Source organism: Bos javanicus, chromosome 15 (assembly GCF_032452875.1).
Source record: "Bos javanicus breed banteng chromosome 15, ARS-OSU_banteng_1.0, whole genome shotgun sequence".
Lineage (NCBI taxonomy): Eukaryota > Metazoa > Chordata > Mammalia > Artiodactyla > Bovidae > Bos > Bos javanicus.
In genome coordinates, this window is record NC_083882.1 from 33,664,517 (window position 1) to 33,686,971 (window position 22,455).

Sequence of the window (22,455 nt, forward strand, 5' to 3'; positions counted from 1 at the left end):
TTTTAGATTTAACTGATTGTTTGTTAATATCTTTGCTTTCCATCTTTCTCCCATTTCACTCTTCCTTCTTCAAGTAGATCCTTCAGAAGTTCTTTCAGCAAGTACATTTCACTGGTAAACTTACCTGAAATTCCTTTACTTTATTCTCTTAAATTACTGTTTAACTCGGTAAAGAATTACACTCTTTGAAAAACACTGTTTCTCTATTTCCTGGCTTCTGTATTTCTTTGAAAAGACTTTTATCAATGTATTTATCATTCTTTTTGTCTTTTATTCTCTTGTTGGTTTTGCGGTCTCTCCTTTGCTTTTTGTTTTCAAGCTTCACTATGACGTATTTAGTTTGAAATTTATAATCTTGCTTGTGACTTTTCTGGGCTTCCTAAATCTGAAGGTTCATCTTTTTCATAAATTCTGGAAAATCATCACACATCTTCCCTTTGAATAGTATGTCTCCCAAATTTGCTCTATTTTCCCTTCAGGAACACACAATAGATATATATTTGATCCTCTTATTCTAGACTCCATGTCTTTTTAACTGTTTCTTATTTCCCATCTCATATCTCTCTGTGCTTCTTTCTGAGAAATTTCCTGTTTATAAGTCTCTGGCTGTGTCCAATATGGTCTTTAACGTGTCCATTGGTTGTAAATTTCAGTGATGGTGCTTTTCATGTCTAGAACTTCTGTATGGTTCTGATTAAAACCTTCCTGTTGCTTTTTCAGAATATATCTCTCAGAGTTTGTATTTCTTATTTCATGTCTTTAATCATTATACACATGCTTGCTTACAAATGCTTTCTAATATTCAGTTATCCTAAATTCTTAGAAATCTACTACTGCTTTGTATGTGAGTTTGCATGTGTGTCTGAACTCTCTTATTTGGTAGGTTATTTCCTTACATGTTCTAAAATTTTGGATTGTGAACTTATGTGTAACCACCTTATCTGTAGACACCTAGGCAGGTTTGGGTGGGGATGTATCCTTCCAGAGAACTTTTATTTCATACTCTTTTCTACTGTAATTTATTACAGGATACTGAATATAGTCACCTATGATATACAATGCTGTTTATACATTCTGTATACAATAGTTTGGGCCTTCCCTAGTGGCTTAGATGGTAAAGAACCTGCCTGGAATATGGGAGACCCAGGTTCAATCCCTGAGTTGGGAAGATCCCCTGGAGAAGGAAATGGCAACCGTCTCCAGCATTGTTGCTATGGACAGAGGAGCCTGGCAGGCTACAGTTCATGGGGTTGCAAAGAGTCAGACATGACTGAGTACAACTAACACATATAATAGTTTGCATCTGCTAGTCCCAAACTCCCAGTCCAAGCCTCCCCCCACCCCTTGGCAACCACAAGTCTGTCCTCTCTGTCTGTGGGTCTGTTCCTGTTTCATAGATAAGTTCATTTGTGTCATATTTTAGATTCCACATATAAGTGATATGGTATTTGTCTCTCTCTTTCTGACTTACTTCATTTAGTATGATAACCTCCAGGTCCATCCATGTAGCTGCAAATGGCATTCTTTCATTCTTTTCCATGGCTGAGTAATATTCCATTGTGTGTATGCACCATACCTTATTTATCTGTTGATGGGCATTTAGGTTGTTTCCATGTCTTGGCTACTGTAAATACTGCTTCTATAAACATAGGGATGCATAGTTATCTTTTCAAATTATACTTTTGTCTGGAGATATGCCCAGGAGTGGAATTGCTGTGTCATATGGCAACTTTATATTCAGTTTTTTGAGCAATCTCTGTACTGTTCTCCATAGTGGCTGTACCAATGTACATTCCCACCAACAGTGTAGGAGGCTTCCCTTTTCTCCACACCCTCTCCAGCCTTTCTTATTTGTAGACTTTTTAATGATGGCCTTTCTGACTGATGTAAGGTAGTGGCTCATTGTCGTTTTGATTTGCATTTTTCCAGAGAACTTTAGTATCTGCTTCTGCCACCTACAGAGGTATCCTTCCTCCAGTATCATTTTTATGTTAATTTCTTGGTGTTGGAGTTCCATGGTTATGTAGGTAAGGTAAATTTGAACCCCAAATATTGCCCCAAATTCCCAGGGAATTTTTTTCCCCCCTAGTTCAGAGCCTAGACAAAGATAGTGTTGCTCTGTTGTTTCTCAAGGCTGGTGAATGAGTTTTTTACTAATCTGCCTTTTTATTGAGGCTGTATCTCTTCAGGGTTTCCCTGGTGGCTCAGATAGTAAAAAATCTGCCTGCAATGCAGGAGACCTGGGTTCGAGCCCTTGGTCGCAAAGATCCCCTGGAGAATGGGATCTTCAAGGGTAAGAGCCTTAGTGTAGGTATCTCACTTCTGATTCCCTGCCCCACACAAGGCCAAGGTCTGACATATCTAACCCCAGTGTTAAATGGTAAAATGCAAGCACTTAGGTTCAAAATCCCCTCCAAGAGAGCTATAGCTTCAGCTCATCCAAAATCTGCTTTAGTTTTAGTTCCTGTTTAGTTTGTGGTCTTTGAAGATTCCCCATCTCTCTTACAAATTATACAATTAAAAGGATATTTATTTAATTTAATACACCACATCCAGGTATTTTGTGGTGGGAAGGCCTTTGATTTTTCAGAATGGTGTTGTTTCCATTCTGAATGCAGTAAATGAAAGTTCTAAGTAAGAGCTAGAATATCCTAAAGAAAAAAATAGGACAATATGGATAATAATATAATTATGAAAAGATTAAACTAAAGGACATTAATTTGATTGTCATGCATGTTAAGTCCAGTCCACTTCAGTCAAGTCCTACCCTTTGCAACCCCAGGGACTATAGCCCACCAGGCTCCTCTGTCCATGGGATTCTCCAAGCAAGAATACCGGACTGGGTTGCCACTTCCTCCTCCAGGGGATCTTCCCAATCCAAGGATGGAACCTGCGTCTCTTATGTCTCCTGCATTGGCGGTGGGTTCTTTGGGAGTGGTAAATACAGTAAATCAATGGTTCATGAAGACTTTTATGCTAAGTCTTATGTATCTACATTTTAACAGATTTGTGCTTTTTTTGTTTTTCCTTTAAGGAAATTCCATTCCTCCTCTGAGGAACAACCTGCTAAGGCTTCCCCAGATTCCCGGCTCTCCCAGATAATGGAGCAGCATCAGCAAGCCCTGCTGCAGCTGACAGAGGTGCAGCCCCACGAAGGGGCCTCACCCGGCCTCACCCTTCCACCCATACTGCCAAGGGTGGAGAGTGAATCTCAACTCAGTTCAGAGAGAAGCCAAAGAAACCAAGTGAAAATCAGCCGCAGCAATTCTGAAAGCTATCTGTTTCAACTGGAAAAGGGGAAAAAGCATAGGAAAAGCAGCAGCATTAAGGTAATAACAGCATCTTACTTAACCTTCCATTTTGATAATACGCATGGTCCTTGACTTTCATTCCCCTTATCATAGGCCTGGAATAGGGATGCTCCTCTTCTTCCTCTTTCTCTTCTTCCTGCCCCAGTCCCCTAAGAACTCTTCCCTTGACTCTCATCTCAACCTCAGCTCCTGCAGTAAACACCCAGGACAGCCAATGACTGCGCTTTTCTTCTGAAATGTTTGCTTTACTGAGTTCTGTGTTTACTATAACTCGATACTATCTATAAGATTCATCATGGGGTGCGGGGTGGGGTGGGAGCGGGGTTCAAGAGGGAGGGGACATATGTATACCTTTGGCTGATTTATGTTGATGTATGGCAGAGACCAATATAACACTGTAAAGCAATTAGCCTCCAATGAAAATATTTTTAAAACAACAAAAACATTCACCATCATTAGCACCTTTGTGCACTGAAGTCTTCCCCATCGGGTCTGCTTTGCTAAATAAAGGAAATGGGGGTGGGAGGCAAAAAAGGAAGGTTTCCAGGAAGAAATGAAGGAGTCTTTTTATGTCCTTTATGTTTCTCCACTGTTCCAAATAAAAACTCCTCAGGAGAGACCACTTGTTTTCTAGTGTCAAATAGTAAGGGAAAAAGCTGGAAAATGCTTTAAGGGGCAACAGGGAAAGACCTGGTTGGAAGATGGGCCCTCCCAGGAACAGACTCTGAAATGGAGATTTATGAGCTGGAGCCCTCCTCCAGAACCACCCCTGGGAAGGAGGGAGCAGGCAGGGCCGGGTGAGGGAGAGGCGGCAGCTTTGAGGCTGAAAGTGGAAGCTTCAGCCAAGCCCACGAGGGTTCTGAAGCTGGGATGGCCCTTCAGAGGCAAGGCACCAGCTGTTCCCTGTCACGGATCAGCCACTGGCTGTTGCCTGTCTGTGGGGAAGGGTAGTAACTTTGGGCACAGCTCCTGTGGGCTACTACTTTGTTACTTTGGTAGTAACTTTGGGCTACTCCATCTGGGTGAGGGCAGTTCTCAGGGAGGGACTCGACTGTGAGCCACGGAACACAACACTCAGCAGCTGGGGGCACAAGAGTCTGGGTCCAGGGGAGCGTCCACTCTCAGGCAGATTTAGGGAGCCATCCTCAGTTCAACTCAACACATAGGTTGAGGACATATGTGTCCTTCCAGGACCCGGAGTCAGGTGCTGGGGGATGTATAGTGAATGAGCAGCAGGAGTGGACAATTACCTGGAACTGGGGAAGGCATGCAGGCACGTGGCTTCAGTATCATATTGAAATAAAAAAGAGAGATGCAGGGTGAACACGGAGCACCAAGGGGGCACACATCCCCACCTGGGGGTCATGCAGAGTTTCACAGGTGATCGTGAGTTGTCTCAGAGGACGTTCATGAATTAACAGAAGAAGAAAGATTGAAAGCATTTCAGGCAGAGGGACCAGCGTGAGCAAATATTCTGAAGCGCGCGAGAACACAAAGCATGCTGGGAACTGAAGCAATTCAAGGCTGCTGTCACTCAAACTGGGGCTGCCTTGGTGGCTCAGACGGTAAAGAAGTGGGCATGGCAACTCATTCCAGAATTGTTGCCTGGAGAATCCCATGGACAGAGGAGCCTGGCAGGCTACAGTCCATGGGGTTGCAGAGAGTCGGACACAACTGAGCGACTAAGCACAGCGCAGTCCCTCAAAACTAGGAGGCCTGAATGTTCAGAGATGACAGTGGAGAAATAGGTGAGGGAGTTGAGGGGGTTGGGTAGGTCTGCCAGTATCTTGCTTGTCATTGGTGGAAGAAGGGCTCTAATCTCTAGGCTGGAGGGTAGAGGTGCGGGTTGGCGGGAGGCACTGAAGAATTTTAACCACAATTAGCTTAGTCTTTTTATTTTATGGGATTAACATTGACCTTTATTTTCTGTTTGTAATTGTTCATATTTTCTGATTTTTTTTTTGAACTGAGCATGCATTACTTTTATAACCAGAAGGTTAATAAAACAACTGAAAAGAAGAGATGAGACAAAAAGGGCTAGGATGAAAAATTGGGGTATAGTCACAAGACATCAAAAGATATGAATGAAAAGTTTCATGTCAAAGACATTCAAATAAGGTGACAGTTTTAATTAGAATGGTTTGCATCCTTAGCATTTCTTGAGTTCAGAGGGAAGAAATACTTTTCAATGAAGTATTACTTCATTGAAATTGAAAAGAAATACTTTTCAATAAAGGTCTCCGTAAAAACCAGGCTTTCATTTATTCTTTCTCTATTGCTTATGTTTTTCTGTCCTCCATTTATTATTAACCAGTTATATTTCCCAAGTAACTATTCTATTACTAGTCCTGCTTCAGATACATTATCAGATTCAATATCAGGAACAGGGATAATATGCTTTACAGTCAAATATGAGGAATTTCAGTCATGGGTGGTTAATTGAGGGCTTTATTTCTCTTCTGTTTTATTGTGCTTTTGATGATGTTATTGCTCATTAGTCTGTTTTCTGGTGTGTGGATAAGTGAAAAGATACAGACACAAAATTAAGTGTCAGTTCAGTCACATACTGATCAAATGAGGGTCTTGCAAAGAAATTACAGTAAATCCCCTGACACGTTAGCTGCTCATTTTTGGCCAGAATGTGTATGTGTTCATCAGATGATTTATGGATTAACAGATAGCTAGTGGTTTAAATGGCTCTTTCCCCTTAGTCAGCAGTTTACATGGAAACACTAAAGCATGTGATGACAAAACTGCAGGTGGTTTTCTGGTTAGCAGTAATCAGATTTAGAACCTTATTCTTAGCCTCTGTAGTAGAGAGCTAGATCCTACTAACATTCCTTTTTATTTTTATTATTTATTTTTTTAATTTAATTGGAGGCTAATTACTTTACAATATTGTGGTGGTTTCTGCCATACATTCACATGAATCAGCCATGGGTGTACATGTGTTCCCCAATCTGAACCCCACTCCCACCTCCCTCCCCATCCCATCCCTCAGGGTCATCCCAGTGTACCAGCCGTGAGCACTCTGTCTCATGCATTGAACCTGGACTGGCGATCTGTTTCACATATGATAATATACATGTTTCAATGCTATTCTCTCAAAATATCCCACCCTTGCCTTCTCCCACAGAGTCCAAAAGTCTGTTTTTTACATCTGTGTCTCTTTTGCTGTCTCACATATAGGATCATCGTTACCATCTTTCTAAATTCCATATATACGTATTAATATACTGTATTGGTGTTTTTCTTTCTGACCTACTTCACTCTGTATAATAGGCTCCAGTTTCATCCACCTCATTAAAACTGATTCAAATACATTCTTTTTAATAGCTGAGTAATATTGTATATATGTACCACAGCTTTCTTATCCATTCATCTGCCAATGGACATCTAGGTTACCTCCATGTCCTGGCTATTGTAAACAGTGCTGTGCTAAACATTGGGGTACATGTATCTCTTTCAGTTCTAGTTTCCTCTGTGTGTATGCTTGGCAGTGGGACTGCTGGGTCGTAAGGCAGTTCTATTTCCAGTTTTTTAAGGAATCTCCACACTGTTCTCCATAGTGGCTGTTCTAGTTTGCATTCCCACCAACAGTGTAAGAGGGTTCCCTTTTCTCCGCACCCTCTCCTGCATTTATTGTTTGTAGACTTTTTGATAACAGCCATTCTGACCAATGTGAGATGGTACCTCATTGTGGTTTTGATCTGCATTTCTCTGATAATGAATGATGTTGATCATCTTTTCATGTGTTTGTTAGCCATCTGATGTCTTCTTTGGAGAAATGTCTGTTTAGTTCTTTGGCCCATTTTTTGATTGGGTCATTTATTTTTCTGGAATTGAGCTGCAGGAGTTGCTCGTATATTTTTGAGATTAGTTGTTTGTCAGTTGCTTCATATGCTATTATTTTCTCCCATTCTGAAGGCTGTCTTTTCACCTTGCTTAGAGTTTCCTTCGTTGTGCAAAAGCTTTTAAGTTTAATTAGGTCCCATTTGTTTATTTTTGCTTTTATTTCCATTACTCTGGGAGGAGGGTCATAGAGGATCCTTCTATGATTTACATCAGAGAGTGTTTTGCCTATGTTTTCCTCTAGGAGTTTTATAGTTTCTGGTCTTACATTTAGACCTTTAATCCATTTTGAGTTTATTTTTGTGTATGGTGTTAGAAAGTGTTCTAGTTTCATTCTTTTACAAGTGGTTGACCAGTTTTCCCAGCACCACTTGTTAAAGAGATTGTCTTTTCTCCATTGTATATTCTTGCCTCCTTTGTCAAAGATAAGGGGTCTATAGGTGCGTGGATTTATCTCTGGGCTTTCTATTTTGTTCCACTGATCTATGTTTCTGTCTTTGTGCCAGTACCATACTGTCTTGATGACTGTAGCTTTATAGCATAGCCTGAAGTCACGCAGGTTGATTCCTCCAGTTCCATTCTTCTTTCTCAAGATTGCTTTGGCTAGTCAAGGTTTTTTGTATTTCCATACAAATTGTGAAATTATTTGTTCTAGCTCTGTGAAGAATACTGTTGGTAGCTTGATAGGGATTGCATTGAATCTATAGATTCCTTTGGGTAGTATACTCATTTTCACTATATTGATTCTTCCAATCCATGAACATGGTATATTTCTCCATCTATTTGTGTCCTCTTTGATTTCTTTCATCAGTGTTTTATAGTTTTCTATATATAGGTCTTTTGTTTCTTTAGGTAGCTTTATTCCTAAGTATTTTATTCTTTTCGTTGCAATGGTGAGTGGAATTGTTTCCTTAATTTCTCTTCCTGTTTTCTCATTGTTAGTGTATAGGAATGCAAGGGATTTCTGTGTGTTAATTTTATATCCTGCAACTTTACTATATTCAGCTTAGCCTTTTTAGAAAGACTGTTCTGGCTATGTCGTGCAGAGCACACCAGGAATAGGGGGTCGTGAGCTAAAAACTCATGTGGGAGCCTCAGAAAAAAAAGAAAGGGTGACCTTAAAGAAAACAAGGGAAAGTAGACTAGAATGACAGTTCTATATTACAGAGAAGGAAAGGAAGACTGGCTTGCTGTGTCCTCCTAAGAGAGGACCTCAGAGGTTGATGGACATGAAACACCTCAGCCCACTGCCACAGCCCCCACCCCAAGAGCCCACGCAGCCCAGGTCTTCAGCTTGCTCACAACCCAGGGTCCTTACCACCACCCCTTCCTATACCCCCACCCAAGGGCTCCTTGAGCTCCTTGTCTGACCTTCCCTCACATCCTCTGTCCTAATTCTTACCCAGGCCATGGAGACCACTACCAGTTGTTTGGAGCTGGGATAATCCCCAGTTTTACTGTATTAAGAAGAAATGTGTTCCTGGGACCATCAGTAACTTATTTTTCCACCAAAACATCATTATATGCTTAGGTTACATTACAGTTAGGTTCTGAGGTACAATTAGTACTGTTTTCAAGTACTTCATAAACAGAATAGAGTTTGTACACTGGACTAGGAAGCCAGACACCATGTGTATTATTACTTCTATGGGGAAATGTATTCAGAGCTTAGGAACCAGCACATTCTCAAGATGAGGATGCCCTGTCCCTCTAGAACTTATGAGTTATCAGAGCCTAAGAAAGAGTTCAAACACACCACTTTGGATGAGAACCTTCTGGGTTAGGGTTCCTACCAACTGTGGATTATTTTAGCTCAATTTCTAGTGAGCAGGGATCAGTGGAAGTCACACACTTGGCCATTTCTAAATTTCCATCACCTAATCTCTGCATAACTTGGCAAGTTATTAATTCACCTGAGCCCCTAGTTCCCCATTTGTGCAATTAGAGTGGTTATTTTGGTAGATTTCATTTGACAGTTAAATGAAATACCATATTAAAACCTTAGCTTGTTATTGTTGTTTTAGTCACTAAGTCATGTTCAACTCCATGGACTGTAGCCTGCCAGACTCCTCTGTCCATGGGATTCTCCAGGCAAGAATACTAGAGTGGGTTGCCATTTCCTCCTCCAGGGAATCTTCCTGACCCAGGGATCAAACCCCTGTCTCCTGCATCTCCTACACTTGCAGATGGATTCTTTACCACTGAGCCACCAAGGAAACCCCAAAACCTTAGCTTAGTACCTAGTGAAGAATAGATGCAACTAGATGTTCATTTCCCTTCCCTTCCTTCTCCTCCTATAGTCTGAATTTGCATTTTACCTGGGAGGGTAGAGGATAGGCCCAGGTAATGGTGGGTATCACCAGACATCTAAGATCTGGAAGAGAGGGAAGAGGAAGAAAGAGAACTTCCACTTACTGCTTCCCAAGCCCTCTTTAAACTTGGGAAATCCCTCTCCTCCTGCTCTCTCTAGGGGATGTTACAATCTTCTTGTGACCATTTTCTCCATCCAAGACCTTCAGCCTACATCCGACAAAGAAGCAGTCTTTGTCCGGAGAGCCATTCCAGAAGCTACAATGATTGAGAACCAAGCTATTTGTATAGGACAGCAGGTAGCCGGGGCCCCAGACACAGGGACTCATTACCCAGATCAGGCCCATTTCCCAGTCAAAACAAATCTCTTGGTCTCCAAGGGAATTGACTTGAATCACAGTAAAAATCTGAGGATTTGTCAAGATAATAGGCCTGAGCACCGTCCCTCTTCTCCTGGCAGTTGTATTGTGACTGATTTATGAATACTCAGCATTGTCCATGCCACTGAATCCAGACATCAGGCAGTGAGAGATTAACCCAGCGCAAGGGATGACAAACAGTATAAGAATATCCACTGCGACCTGCACAGAATAACTGCCTAAGGAGTTCTCTGACAGCTGTGCAGAGCTGAGCCATAGTAATTAACTCGTGTGTTTGTTGTCACAGACAATCTGGGTATTGCTGCTCGACTGCTTCTAAGAAGAGGTTTATTTGGATTAAATTTAGTAACCGCAGAGCAAATTTCCTTCCCTTGCTGTTCCCCAGTATTGGAGACATTGTTTTCTATCCCATCACTAAGTAACTCTCTCACCCTTACACATCTGAGGAATGTTCTGGGGGAAAGTCCTGCAGTGTCCCCCCACATCGGGGCATGACCTCTCAGAGTTGACACAAGTCCTCCCGGGGACAGTTGATGTCATTTTCAGCTCAGGCAGCTCTTGCCCCAAGTTTACAGTAAAAGTCCGTCTTCTAGCTTGAAAAGCATGGTGGATGGCTGGCAGAAACCTTCCACCAGGAAATCCTATGCCAAACTCTGCCAAAGTCATGACCCATGGACACCAGTTCTGAGGGACAGGTCTGGCCTGGTCAGTCATCAACTAGAGCCAGGGTTGGCTAATGTCAGCCCATGGGCATCTCACACAAAGACTAGCGGTGAACCCCACTGGAGATTTGTTGAAAACGTGCTTTTATTTTCCTCATGTTTGGAGACCTAATGAGACTATATTGTTGATGTAATTTTAAAAAATTTGAGGGCATCACGCTGTCGTGACCCTTTGGTCTTGTAACAGCCAAAGAGAGGTAAATCAAAGTAAATTCTAGGGATTATTTGCTCATGACAGCCTTTTGAAGAGACAGAAAGTAGATTAGTGGTTGCCTAGGGCTGGAGGGAGAGAGGGGAGGGGAGTGATTGCTAATGGGTATGGGGTCTCTTTTTAGGATAATGAAAATGTTTTAAAACTGGATTGTGGTGACTCTTGCACAGCTTGACAGCTACACTAAAAACTACTGACTTGTACAACTTCAAATGGGTGAATGTGGTGGTGTGTGAATTTTATCTCAATAAAGCTGTTAAAAAGATTTTTGATGGAAAGGGATCAAACAAAATTACAGCACTGAGAACCAATCAAGATTACTTTAGGCTAACAAGTGAATCCAGGATTTTTCATTGCCGGTCACCCAGAACAAACTCTGTCAGGAGCCCTGGAGCTCCCTTGAGAAATGTCCCTTCTTATTTTCGCTGGCAGCAGCTCAGCCTGTCAAGGGGTCAGTGGCGTTTGGAGATGCCCCTTTCCGTCCACACTCTCTCTTTCGCATCAGTCTGAGTACTGGACCCTCAGTTGTGTCTTCCTGTGACCGCCATGACGTCCAATCCAGGTGATATTAAGAACTTGGACGGGGCAGCAATAAGCAATTACTCATGCTTCACAATCTGTCTTTTGTGAATCGGTGGGATGATTAAGGCTAAGCTGCTTCAGACTAAGGCTGTGATTTCTAGGCACTAATCATTTCTTTCTCTCAGTTTTGGACAAATTGGATTTGTGACTTGGACATGAGTGGGTTCCCTCTTTTTTCATCTTTGATTTACTTTGGCAAATAGATATGCTGAAAACAATGGCACAGGTGGCATAGGCCAGGTAAAGAACAAATCCGCAGTTGCCAAGAATAGGATATCTGAGCTCATTTACCAATAACAAATCAGCAGAGGTTTTAAAATGTAATAATACTCAGTGTCATCAAGATCTGCACAAAAGGAGCATTCTTCTGCCTCCTTAACGGAAGTGTTCATGAATGGCCCTGAATACGTTCACAATTCTGTTTCAATAATCTCACTTCTCTTCAGAGAAGCGAAGAAATAATTCAGAAGTGAGAAGAGAAGAAATACTTGTGAAGAAATAATGAGTGGCCTACAAACAGTGCTCATCCCTGTGTGCATGTGCATGCATGTGTCAGTCGCTCAGTTGTGTCTGACTCCGTGAACCCATGGACTGTAGCCCACCAGACTCCTCTGTCCAAGGGATTTCCAGGCAAGAGCACTGAAGTGGGTTGCCATTTCCTTCTCCAGGGGATGTTCCCAACCCAGGGATCTAACCCACGTTTCCTGCATTGCAGGTGGACTCTTACTGTCTGAGCCACCAGGGTAGTCCCCTCAGTTTTCAGATATTATAAAAAATTCTGTTGTTGGGGAGGAAATTGAGGCACACTGACCCCCTACCCCAGGCTTCTATTTGCCAGTCCAACGTCTAGCATACACCCTCCTACTCTCCACCCCCAGCAGAATCAGCTGCACACAGACAGCCTTTTGCCGGGGGCAGGGTCTCAGGAGCCCATCTGGTGGCCTGTTCTGGGGGAGGCTGGCCAGGGTCAAGGGCTGTGGGTGGGGGAGCAGGAGGAGGGGTGTGGTTGGAGGAGCAGCTGCTGTGTGTGTGCATGGGGGGCAGTCAGTGCTGAATAGGGGACCCCAGCTGGGGTTCCACAATGATCTATACAGTCTATGGAATTCTCCAGGCCAGAATACTGGAGTGGGTAGCCTTTCCCTCCTCTAGGGGATCTTCCCAACCCAGGGATCAAACCCAGGTCTCCCACACGGCAGGCAGATTTTTTACCAGCTGAGTCACAGGGGAGGCCTGTGCTCCTCCCTAGGACACCTTAAATGTTCAACATTTGGAGAAAGCACTAAATAATTCAACTACAAAGAGACAATAGCATGTTAAACACAGAAAATATTCAGTGGCAGGGAAATACAGTGTCATGCTAACCTCAGTGAAAAATAAAATAATTTGTAGCATAGGGACAATTTTAGAAAAGTAGGAGCAAACACATCTAAGGGCAGGAAGCAGCTGTAGTGGTTTTTCTGGGTGATGACTCCATTCTCTTAAAGGAGATTTATGATTTTTAGGTGGCTTCAATGAACACTGTTTCTTCTATATACTTAACATTATTAATGTTCTAGTCATTTTAGTCCAAAGCCTTCTTTGACCCTGATGCTGGGAAAGATTGAGGGCAGGAGGAGAAGGGGGCAACAGAGGATGAGATGGTTGGATGGCATCACAGATTCAGCAGACATGAGTTTGAGTAAACTCTGGGAGAAGTGAAGGACAGGGAAGCCTGGTGTGCTGCCATCCATGGGGGTCGCAAAAAGTTGGACACAACTGAGCAACTGAACAACAACAAAGCCTTCTTTAAGAAAGGATCTTCTTTGATCTTTTAGGATTAGATGCACTGAAAGAGTTTTGACTATAAATGTCATTATATAATATAATGTTATATTAACATTCTAATAAGGCAAATACTATTTACAGAACTTTCATCCTTGCAGTGTAGAACTATTGCCTAAATGGCACATGACTTTGGCCCTTTGAAGCCCCAAGATGCACTACAAAAATTCTGTAGGACCATAGAAATATTGCCTTCAGCTACAAGCCATAGAATTGCTATTTACAACAACTCAAAAAATTATTGAGTTCATTCTTCTTACATATAGTTAATTCACAAGTAGGTGGTTGCACTGGTGGTTCCAGAGCTCAAAACATCAGAACCAGTATTTATGATTCTCTTGTTCTTTTTTCCCTTTCCTGGCCTTAAGACTGCTGTTAGCTCCAGAAATTACATCCATGTTCAAGACAAGATCAAGGGAAAGGGGAGGGGCTGTCGCAGTTTAAATAAAAGTTTTCCAAGATGCACCCTCTAGCTCACACCTCAAAGCCCAGAGCTCAGTGCTGGGATCTGGGGAAGAGAGAATTTGGCTCTAAGCCTGGGAAATAGCAATGGAGAAGCTAAGTGATCTGACCTCCAGGTAGTCAGTCAATAGTCCCTGTGAGTAGTAACAGTTGATCCATGTGTATATGTAAATTCACTGTTAAGAGTTGAGAATTATATGCAGTAACTATATGACGAAATGTTCCATTTTTAAAGTTTCTTGACTATCTCTGCCAAATTCTCTCTTAGGAAAGAACACATTAGGTATAGTGTATATACCCACTCCAGTATTCTTGGGCTTCCCTTGTGGTAAATGTGGGAGATCTCGGTTCAATCCCTGGGTTGGAAAGATCCCCTGGACAAGGGAAAAGCTACCCACTCCAGTATTCTGGTCTGGAGAATTCCATGGACTGTATAATCCATGGGGCCACAGAGTCAGACTTGACTGAGCTACTTTCGCTTTCACTTTTCAATAATTAACAGGAACTTTCAACATTTAGAAAAATGCCTTGTCATTAGCATATAAATAGGTGGTACCATGTACAGTTCAGAACTGTACTCCAGAACCTCCACGGTATGGCTGTTTATTCTAAGCACCAATTTCGATGTGCCCCAAGATCATTACTGTCACCCAAACCATATCTTTGGCATCATCCTTCCTACCCTTCCCAGGTGGCACTAGTGGTAAAGAACCTGCCTGCCAGTGCAGGAGATGTTAGGAGACGGGGCTCAATCCCTGGCTTCGGACAATCCTCTGGAGGAGGGCATGGCAACCCACTCCAGTATTCTTGCCTCTGGAGAGTCCCAAGGACAGAAGAGTCTGAGGGGCTACAGTCCATAGAGTTGCAAAGAGTTGGACATGACTCAAGTGACTTAGCACGCATGCACCCTTCCCAAGGAAGACAACCAAAGGAGCTCACAAATTAAAGGACATGGTTTACCACAAGGGCATCTGCTGCAAATAACAAGTCAGATTTCCCGTCAAAAGCAGGAATTTGGGGAAAATCTCAATCTATCCCACAATCAGGAACACCTTAGTATTTTTCCTGCCTACTACTGTGCTCGTGTCATAATTTAATAATTAAATGGCCTTGTTTTGTATCATCCCTTTAAATATGCAATGGTGATAATAGTTATCTTATAAAATTACCTGTGAAGTGAAGTGAAAGTTGCTCAGTTGTGTCCGACTCTTTGTGATCCCATGGACTATACAGCCCATGGAATTCTCCAGGCCAGAATACTGGAGTGGGTAGTCTTTCCCTTCTCCAGGGGATCTTCCCAACCCAGGTCTCCTGCATTGCAGGCGGATTTTTTAACAGCTGAGACACAAGGGAATCAAAATTACCCGTACCCTTCAACATATCCAGAATCACACTGAATACAATGAATTTCTCAGTGGGTCTTCCTTAGACTCTTTAAGCTTTACATGTTTCCGTTCTTTTGAATTTTAACATCAGACAGGGCACTCTGCCTTTGAAGCAGTGTGCTTACCTGAGTCATTTATTGATAGATAGCCTCTTCCAGGGAGATCATTTGGTTCAGTGAATGGTACAAAACTAGACACACTTGTCATAGTAGCAGCAAAGTAGGAATGTGTCTGTCATGTGAATGTGTCTGTCATGTTAAAAATATTAATAACAAATCTACCATATGACCCAGCAACCCCATTACCGATCATGTACCCTGAGGAAACCATAACTGAAAAAGACACATGTACCCCAATGTTCAAAGCAGCACTGTTTACAATAGCCAGGACACAGAAGCAACCTAAATGTCCATCGACAGATGAATAGATAAGGATGATGTGGTACACATACACAATGGAATATTACTCAGCCATAAAAAGAATGAATTTGAGCCAGTTCTAGTGAGGTGGATGAACCTAGAGCCTATTATACAGAGTGAAGTCAGAAGGAGAAAAATAAATATAGTGTATTAACACATATATATGGAATCTAGAAAAATTATGTTGACGAACCTATTTTCAGGGAAGGAATGGAGACACGGATGTAGAGAATGGATATGTGGACACAGTGAGGGAGGGAGAGAGTGGCATCAACATATATATACTATCAGGTATAAGATGGATAGCTGGTGAGGAGTTGCTATGCAGCACAGGAAGCCCAGTCTGGTGCTCTGTGATGACCTGGAGGGATGAGATGAGGGGAGAAGAGGAAGGCTAGGGAGGGAGGGAATGCATTTATAATTAGGGTTGATTCCCATTGTTGTATGGCAGAAACCAACACAACATCGTAAAAAAGTGTTTAAATATTTAAACTAAAAAAATAGGGGAAAAAGTTTTAAAAAAAAGTTAATAACAAAGCAGCACTTTACTCACTTGAAATTTTTTATTTATAATTTTCAGAATTTCAGTGTTTTTTATTGCAGAAGTGGAAAAGTCCACACACGTCAGCCCAGCAGCTACAAATTACCGAGGACACTGTTATCAATGACAACCATTTAAATGGAAGAACTGTCAGGACACACCCACTCCCCCGAGGCCCACACAGGCCACCATTCTTCATTTCGCCTCTCCCCTTTCTCACGTGGCTGTGACAACTCGGAAGGGGCGGGGGGGAACATACAAGTCTCTAAAAGAAACTCTCTCTTTGATTGTATTTTCAAGAGCTCCAAGCTGAAAGGTTATCAGAACAGAGACGTGAAACTTGGAGGCCTGGGACCTGACCTTGAGTCCATCAGAGACAAAGTGAGTGGGAGGTACCTACAGCATTTCCAGGCTCAGATCTGCCCTTTGTCTTCCAGCAGAACTGTAGAGAGAGACCCCCAGAACCAAGTTCTAATTCAAACATCTCGCTCTGAATAGAGACCCCTCTGAAATAGCATTGGTATTAATAATAAGCCCCGGGCACTCCTTCTACCATGAAATAAAATTACTCAGCCAATGTTGTTTTATGTATCCAGCTTTTAAGTTAGTTTTAAAGGCCCAAGCAGAAAAGTGGGCACATGCCCATGAAAAGAGATGTGTGTGTTATGTGGTTGTTGGGCTTTCCCAATAGAGTTATCTTTATAATACTGAAGAGTGGCTACAGAGAAGACACTCAGGGTAAGAGTTTCCCCCATGAAAAGTGCATCCACTTTATTCTCTTTCCTCTAGTGAAAGGAGATCTTCATTTAATGTGTTTTAACTGCAGTTGCACTCAAGGCATAACAAGAGAGTAGAGTTCAAAGTTGGACGCAAGAATGAAAATAAATTGGGTAAATGCAACAAAGCAGAGGCTGGATGCGATTTAGCCCCTGTTAAAGGAACACTGGGTGTATTAGTCCCTCCTTGAGAGAGAATGATTTCTAGGAGAAACATTAATTTAACCATTTCACTGCTGTCACACGTGGTAATCCTATTTCCCCTGTGCTAATGATACTGTATGCCCAGCTCACCAAAATTAGTGTCACTTGAAAGAGAACACAGCAATCTACCAGGACCTGTGAGTCACTCTCCCTGCGCTTCTCTGAACAGATGCAGAAATTAATACAGCAAAAGGAATATGCTAAACAAGTGAAGGAATACAACATGAAGGCACTATCCATCCCCTCAAAGCCACAAACAGCAATTACTGAAAATAAATCTGCTGTCCCGCGGCAGAAGGTAAGAAACTCACCAAGGCAGTTCTCTGTTCCATTAGAATTAAAAGGAAATCTGTGTGACCTCATGACTTAAATTCCCCACATCTTTTGAACACAGAGGATGTTTTAGCTACTACCATTCCTGCAGCACCCCATCATTCACAGATATTGATGTAAAAGTGATATACCCACATATGCTGCTGGAAGGTTAGAGTCTTTTTCCCCTGAGGGTCACTATCATTTTTAGTCCTCCATGTGTTCTCCTCCTAGTATTTCAAGTTTGTCACACAAGAATTGAATGCTTAGGTGGTTTTCTTTCTAAAAGAAACTAGTAATCCTGATTAACCATCAATTTCCTTTTCTACCACTAAATAAGTTTTAAGAAATTAGCATCTTCTTGCCATCTCTGGGTGCCAGTGTCAGAGGAAAGTCCTTGATTGTTTCAAGTTCACTCCCTACATTTTTCCTAAGGGATGGTACAACAGGTATAGGTTCCTCTACCTAAGAAAATACTTTGGCCACTTGATGCAGAGTTGACTCATTGGAAAAGACCTTGATGCTGGGAAAGGTTGAGGGCAGGAGGAGGAGGATGAGATGGTTGGATGGCATCACTGATTCAATGGACATGAGTTTGAGCAGACTCTGGGAGATAGTGAAGGACAGGGAGGCCTGGTGTGCTGCAGTCCATGGGGTCGCAAAGAGTCAGACATGACTGAGCAACTGAACAACAACCCAAGAAAAATGATTTCATAAAATACAGAATGTTCTCCCTCTCAGAAGTCATCCAACTCTAAGTTGTGATATGAATGAAATACTTTCTATGGGGACACCGAGCTTTGCAGTGCAAGTCTCTGCCTCAGTCCCAGCAAGGACGTGGGACCCTTTGCATGAGGGACAAGTGACCCTTTGGTGCTTTTAGGTATTTGTACTTCGTGTTCTCTTTCACAGACTCTCATATTTTCTATCTATTGCCTTTCTTCCTCAGACCTTGAAGACCTCAGTCCTCTTGATTGAGTTTCCATGGTGCCACTTTTTCTTTTTTCTCCAAACCATTATTTTTTTCATGAAAAATTCAAGGCAGCAAGTCTATAATTAGAAATTCCAACAGAAGTCACCTACACACACAGAGAAGTCTGGAGTTTTCTGTTTGGGGAATTTTACCCCTTCCAGAACTTACATATATTGTATCTATCCCCATTTCAGCTCTCAGGAAACTCTTAGTAAAATGTAAAACTAGGGAGGGGAGATAAATTAGGAGTTTGGGATTAACATATACACCCTTCTACATATGAAATAGATAAACAACAAGGAGCTACTATATAGCACAGGGAACTATATTCAGTATCTTGTAATAACCCATAATGGGGAAGAATCTGAAAAAGTGTGTGTGTGTGTGTGTGTGCATGTATATATGTATATATATATAAACAGAATCACTTTGCTATATACCTGAAACTAAAATAACATTGTAAATTAACTATACTTCAATTTTTTAATTTTAAAAAAGTATTAAAACATATAAAGGCAGATTTAGAAATCATATTTAGTGATCTCATTTTTATTGTAATGCCTTTCAGAACAGCCCTGAATAAAAGACTGCCTTTTTTCAGTATCCAGGTTTCTATAGGTATACTAAAAAAAAAAAAGAAAAAAGAATTTTCAACCTCTAAAGAATACTTGCTAGAGGTCTAAGAGCCAGAAACAAGAATAGTTGGTATAATAATGGAGGCTCAATTTTCTCTCAACTACAGTGATGTCTTTGGTCTCAAGCTATAACAAGTCCTCTTTGGATGGAAAGGTCTGTTAATATCGCCTTAATAGAGGTTTGGTTTTAATAAGACTGCCAGAAGCTAAATAGATCAAACACATAAGAAATCTATTTTCAAGCACTTTAATAAAGCTCAGTTTTATAAAGAAAACATCCAAAGGCACAACTGTATGTATCAGTCTTCAACTCTTTTTCTTCCACAGCATTTTGTTACATGGTTCATTTTATTTAATCTGTGTGTTATATTGCATTATTTGTATTTTCCATTTGGTCTCCATTTCCACCTATGTCTTAGTATATTACCTGTAGCAACAGTCTTCATTTATATTATCAATAAACCTTTTCTAAGACTAGATTTAAGGAATCCAGGGCTCCCTTCCCATCTCAAATAAACTTTTATATGCTTTTAGGCTTTGGAATATGCTAAGACCATCCCCAAACCCAAACCTTCAAATCTGAGTGATCAAGCCTCAAAAGAAAAGAAAACTCCAACCCATGCTGGAAAAGAAGACACCTTACCTGAAATCTCACTGCTGGAAGTGCTGCAGAACAGACACGAAAGGGAAAAACAGGCCGTGGCTGCTTTTAAAGTCCTTCACATTGTATAGACAACATATGTGTTGGAGACCAGAGACACTCGGGGAATGCACATGGAGGAGAGAAACTCCAACTTTAACTGCTCTGCATTAAGTGATGACCTCACGTCATCATGTAACTGCAATCCATGTTTGCTTTGTATAGGATTTAAAATATGGAGCCCTAATTACAATGCGGTGCCATATTTTACTTTTCAGGAAGAAAAACTATTTTAATTATTTATTTTCAAAATCAGTTAAAACTGGGGCTGAATAAGAACTAGGGAATAAAACCTTCTAGTTTTCTATCAGCTCTTCGAATTTCTAAAATGATGGCTACCCTTTCTCAGCATAATGAAACTCTTGAAGTTACCCAGAAATAAATGTATCTACTTGTGTTTATTTCTCATTTTTCTGATAAGAAAAAAAAAAAAGTATGAACACTTCAGTTTCTGTTGAAAAGAACTCAAATGGGACTAAACACAGGTAAATTTTGAGATGTCGTTTCCAAAATATTTCTAACATCTCTCAATATTTTAAAGGATAAAATCTTTTAAATGAAAGTGCTTCAGATGTGCTCACTCAAGTAAAACCAATCTCAATGCTGTTCTAACAGAGCATCAAGACATTAATCAGAAATCTACCAAGGCCAGGAACGCTCAAGTTAGGCAACTCTGAGATACTTTTTCTCAAAGCTACTTACTCAAGTCTATAAATGCGCTGACCATCTTGCCATCACAAAGATCTTAAAATATCCTCAGGTGTTTGCTTTCACATAAAAACACTGGGTAAGACAAAAACATCCCACTGTGTACTACTGAATGTCAATATTCATAAATATTTTTTTACTTTTTAAAAAATCTTTTGAAACTCAATACACACTGTAAAATTCCCAGGTCTTAATTTACTGGAGGATTTAATTTTTCTGACTTGCTTGTACTAGGTGGGCATTGCATTCTTAGATGGCTATATCTAGAAATGGACACATTTAACAATAGTACAGTATGGTGTTAATCACTCAGTCATGTCCATCTCTGCAACCCCATGGGCTGCAGCCCACCAAGCTCCTCTGTCCATGAAATTCTCCAGGCAAATCTGTTTCTCTCTACAGGTGGCATAAGGACTAGCTTTGGAGATTTATTCCTATGTTGTATACATCTACATATACTACAACATGGTAGAAAGACTGTACAAAATTTAATTTCCTACTGGAAATAGAATTGAAGGTCTGGAACGATAACAAGTATCTGAAGATAAACAGTAAGTTGGAGCACCCTGGTTCAGTAGTATTGGGGAAATCAGAGCATATATGAGGAGTTAGTTCAGGAAAATCATAGCCCAAGCTCCTCCTAAAATGTATTTATAAAAGAAGCAGACCCTTCAGGTTACATGTTCAAAGATTTTTCTAAAAACATGAACTAGAATGATTATTTTTTTTAATTTAAACTTGCTCTGGAAGATAAAGGAAATAATGCATATAAAGACATTTCCATATTTCCATATGTAAAGGGACAGGGTAAGTTATTTAAATGTTCCATTTCTATTAAATTATCTTAAAGGAATTTAGAGCTTGGAAGGGGTTTATCTTGTTCAAGTGTCGATTTTTCGGAAGAGGCAATGATGATCAAGAAAGGGTGTGCCTCTGAAACCCTTCAGTCCTACAATGGGAGAGCAGGCAGGTCTAAACTCCAGTCTTTGAACAGCCAGGGCGGCATTGTTGGATTGATTGATTGTGATAAGAGAGAGCCCTTGTTTCTCTGTGTGAGCAAAGAGGAATTAGCTATATATTTCAATTTGGGATGTGAACTTCCACCATTAAGTTCCATTTTTAGAAATATGCATTATTATCTATCTTGCCTTTTTAACATGCACAATCTGGCAACTTCATTACTAAAGTTGTAAGAGACGTCTACAATACAACTCAAATATTGACCAATAAATGAAATGCTATTACAGTTTTTTTTTTTTTCCCAGAACATTTAAAAACCTCCCCTAACCATTTCTCTCAGCCTAAGCATTAAATCCTTCAGTCATGTTCACACATATCAATGCCATTTAGAACCCACACTCCACTGAAGCAGGCTCAATGAATCAGTTGATACCAACATTTCCCAGAGACTGTACATCCAAGGCAAGGCTTTACCATCCACTAAGTATGACCCTGCTGCTGCTAAGTCACTTCAGTCGTGTCTGACTCTGTGCGACCCCATAGACGGCAACCCACCAGGCTCCCCCATCCCTGGGATTCTCCAGGCAAGAACACTGGAGTGGGTTGCCATTTCCTTCTCCAATGCATGAAAGTGGAAAGTGAAAGTGAAGTCGCTCAGTCGTGTCCGACTCTCAGCGACCCCATGGACTGCAGCCCACCAGGCTCCTCCGTCCATGGGATTTTCCAGGCAAGAGTACTGGAGTGGGGTGCCATTGCCTTCTCCAAAGTATGACCCTAGGACAATTAAAATTCTTTGTACACAGGGGCTTCCCTGGTGGCTCAGTGGTAAAGAATCCGCCTGCCAATGCAGAAGAAATGATTTCAGGAAGATCTCACATACCCCAGAGTAATTAAGCCTATGCAAATAAGCAACAACTATTGAGCCTGTGCTCTAGAGCCTGTGTGCCCCAACTACTGAAGCCTGCGTGTCTAAAGCCCACGCTCCCCAAGAAGAGAAGCCACTGCAATGAGAAGCTCACACACCACAACTAGAGAGCAGCCCCCACTCTCTGCAACTAGACAAAAGCCTGCACAGCAACAAAAGACCCAGCACAGCCACAAATAACTTTTTAAAAATGGGACGCTTGCTTTTTTAAAAAGTTCTTTGTACCCAAATACTCAAAGTGACAGGTAGCATCTAAAATGACTTTA

The 22,455-nt window shown here is 41.3% G+C and overlaps 1 protein-coding gene across 4 annotated transcripts in view; it reads left to right on the forward strand.

The window, feature by feature from the left end:
• JHY (junctional cadherin complex regulator) overlaps nt 1-19,993 on the forward strand; it is an 81,452-nt gene extending 61,459 nt beyond the window's left edge. For 3 of the 4 annotated variants that reach the window (XM_061440632.1, XM_061440631.1, XM_061440633.1), the window contains 4 exons: nt 3,035-3,329; nt 16,297-16,377; nt 17,146-17,274; nt 19,431-19,993. In XM_061440632.1, coding sequence (XP_061296616.1) covers nt 3,035-3,329; nt 16,297-16,377; nt 17,146-17,274; nt 19,431-19,628 — 703 coding nt within the window. In that variant the 3' untranslated portion in view covers nt 19,629-19,993. The other variant, XM_061440634.1, reaches the window with a different exon arrangement.
• The last annotated feature ends 2,462 nt before the right edge of the window (nt 19,994-22,455 follow it).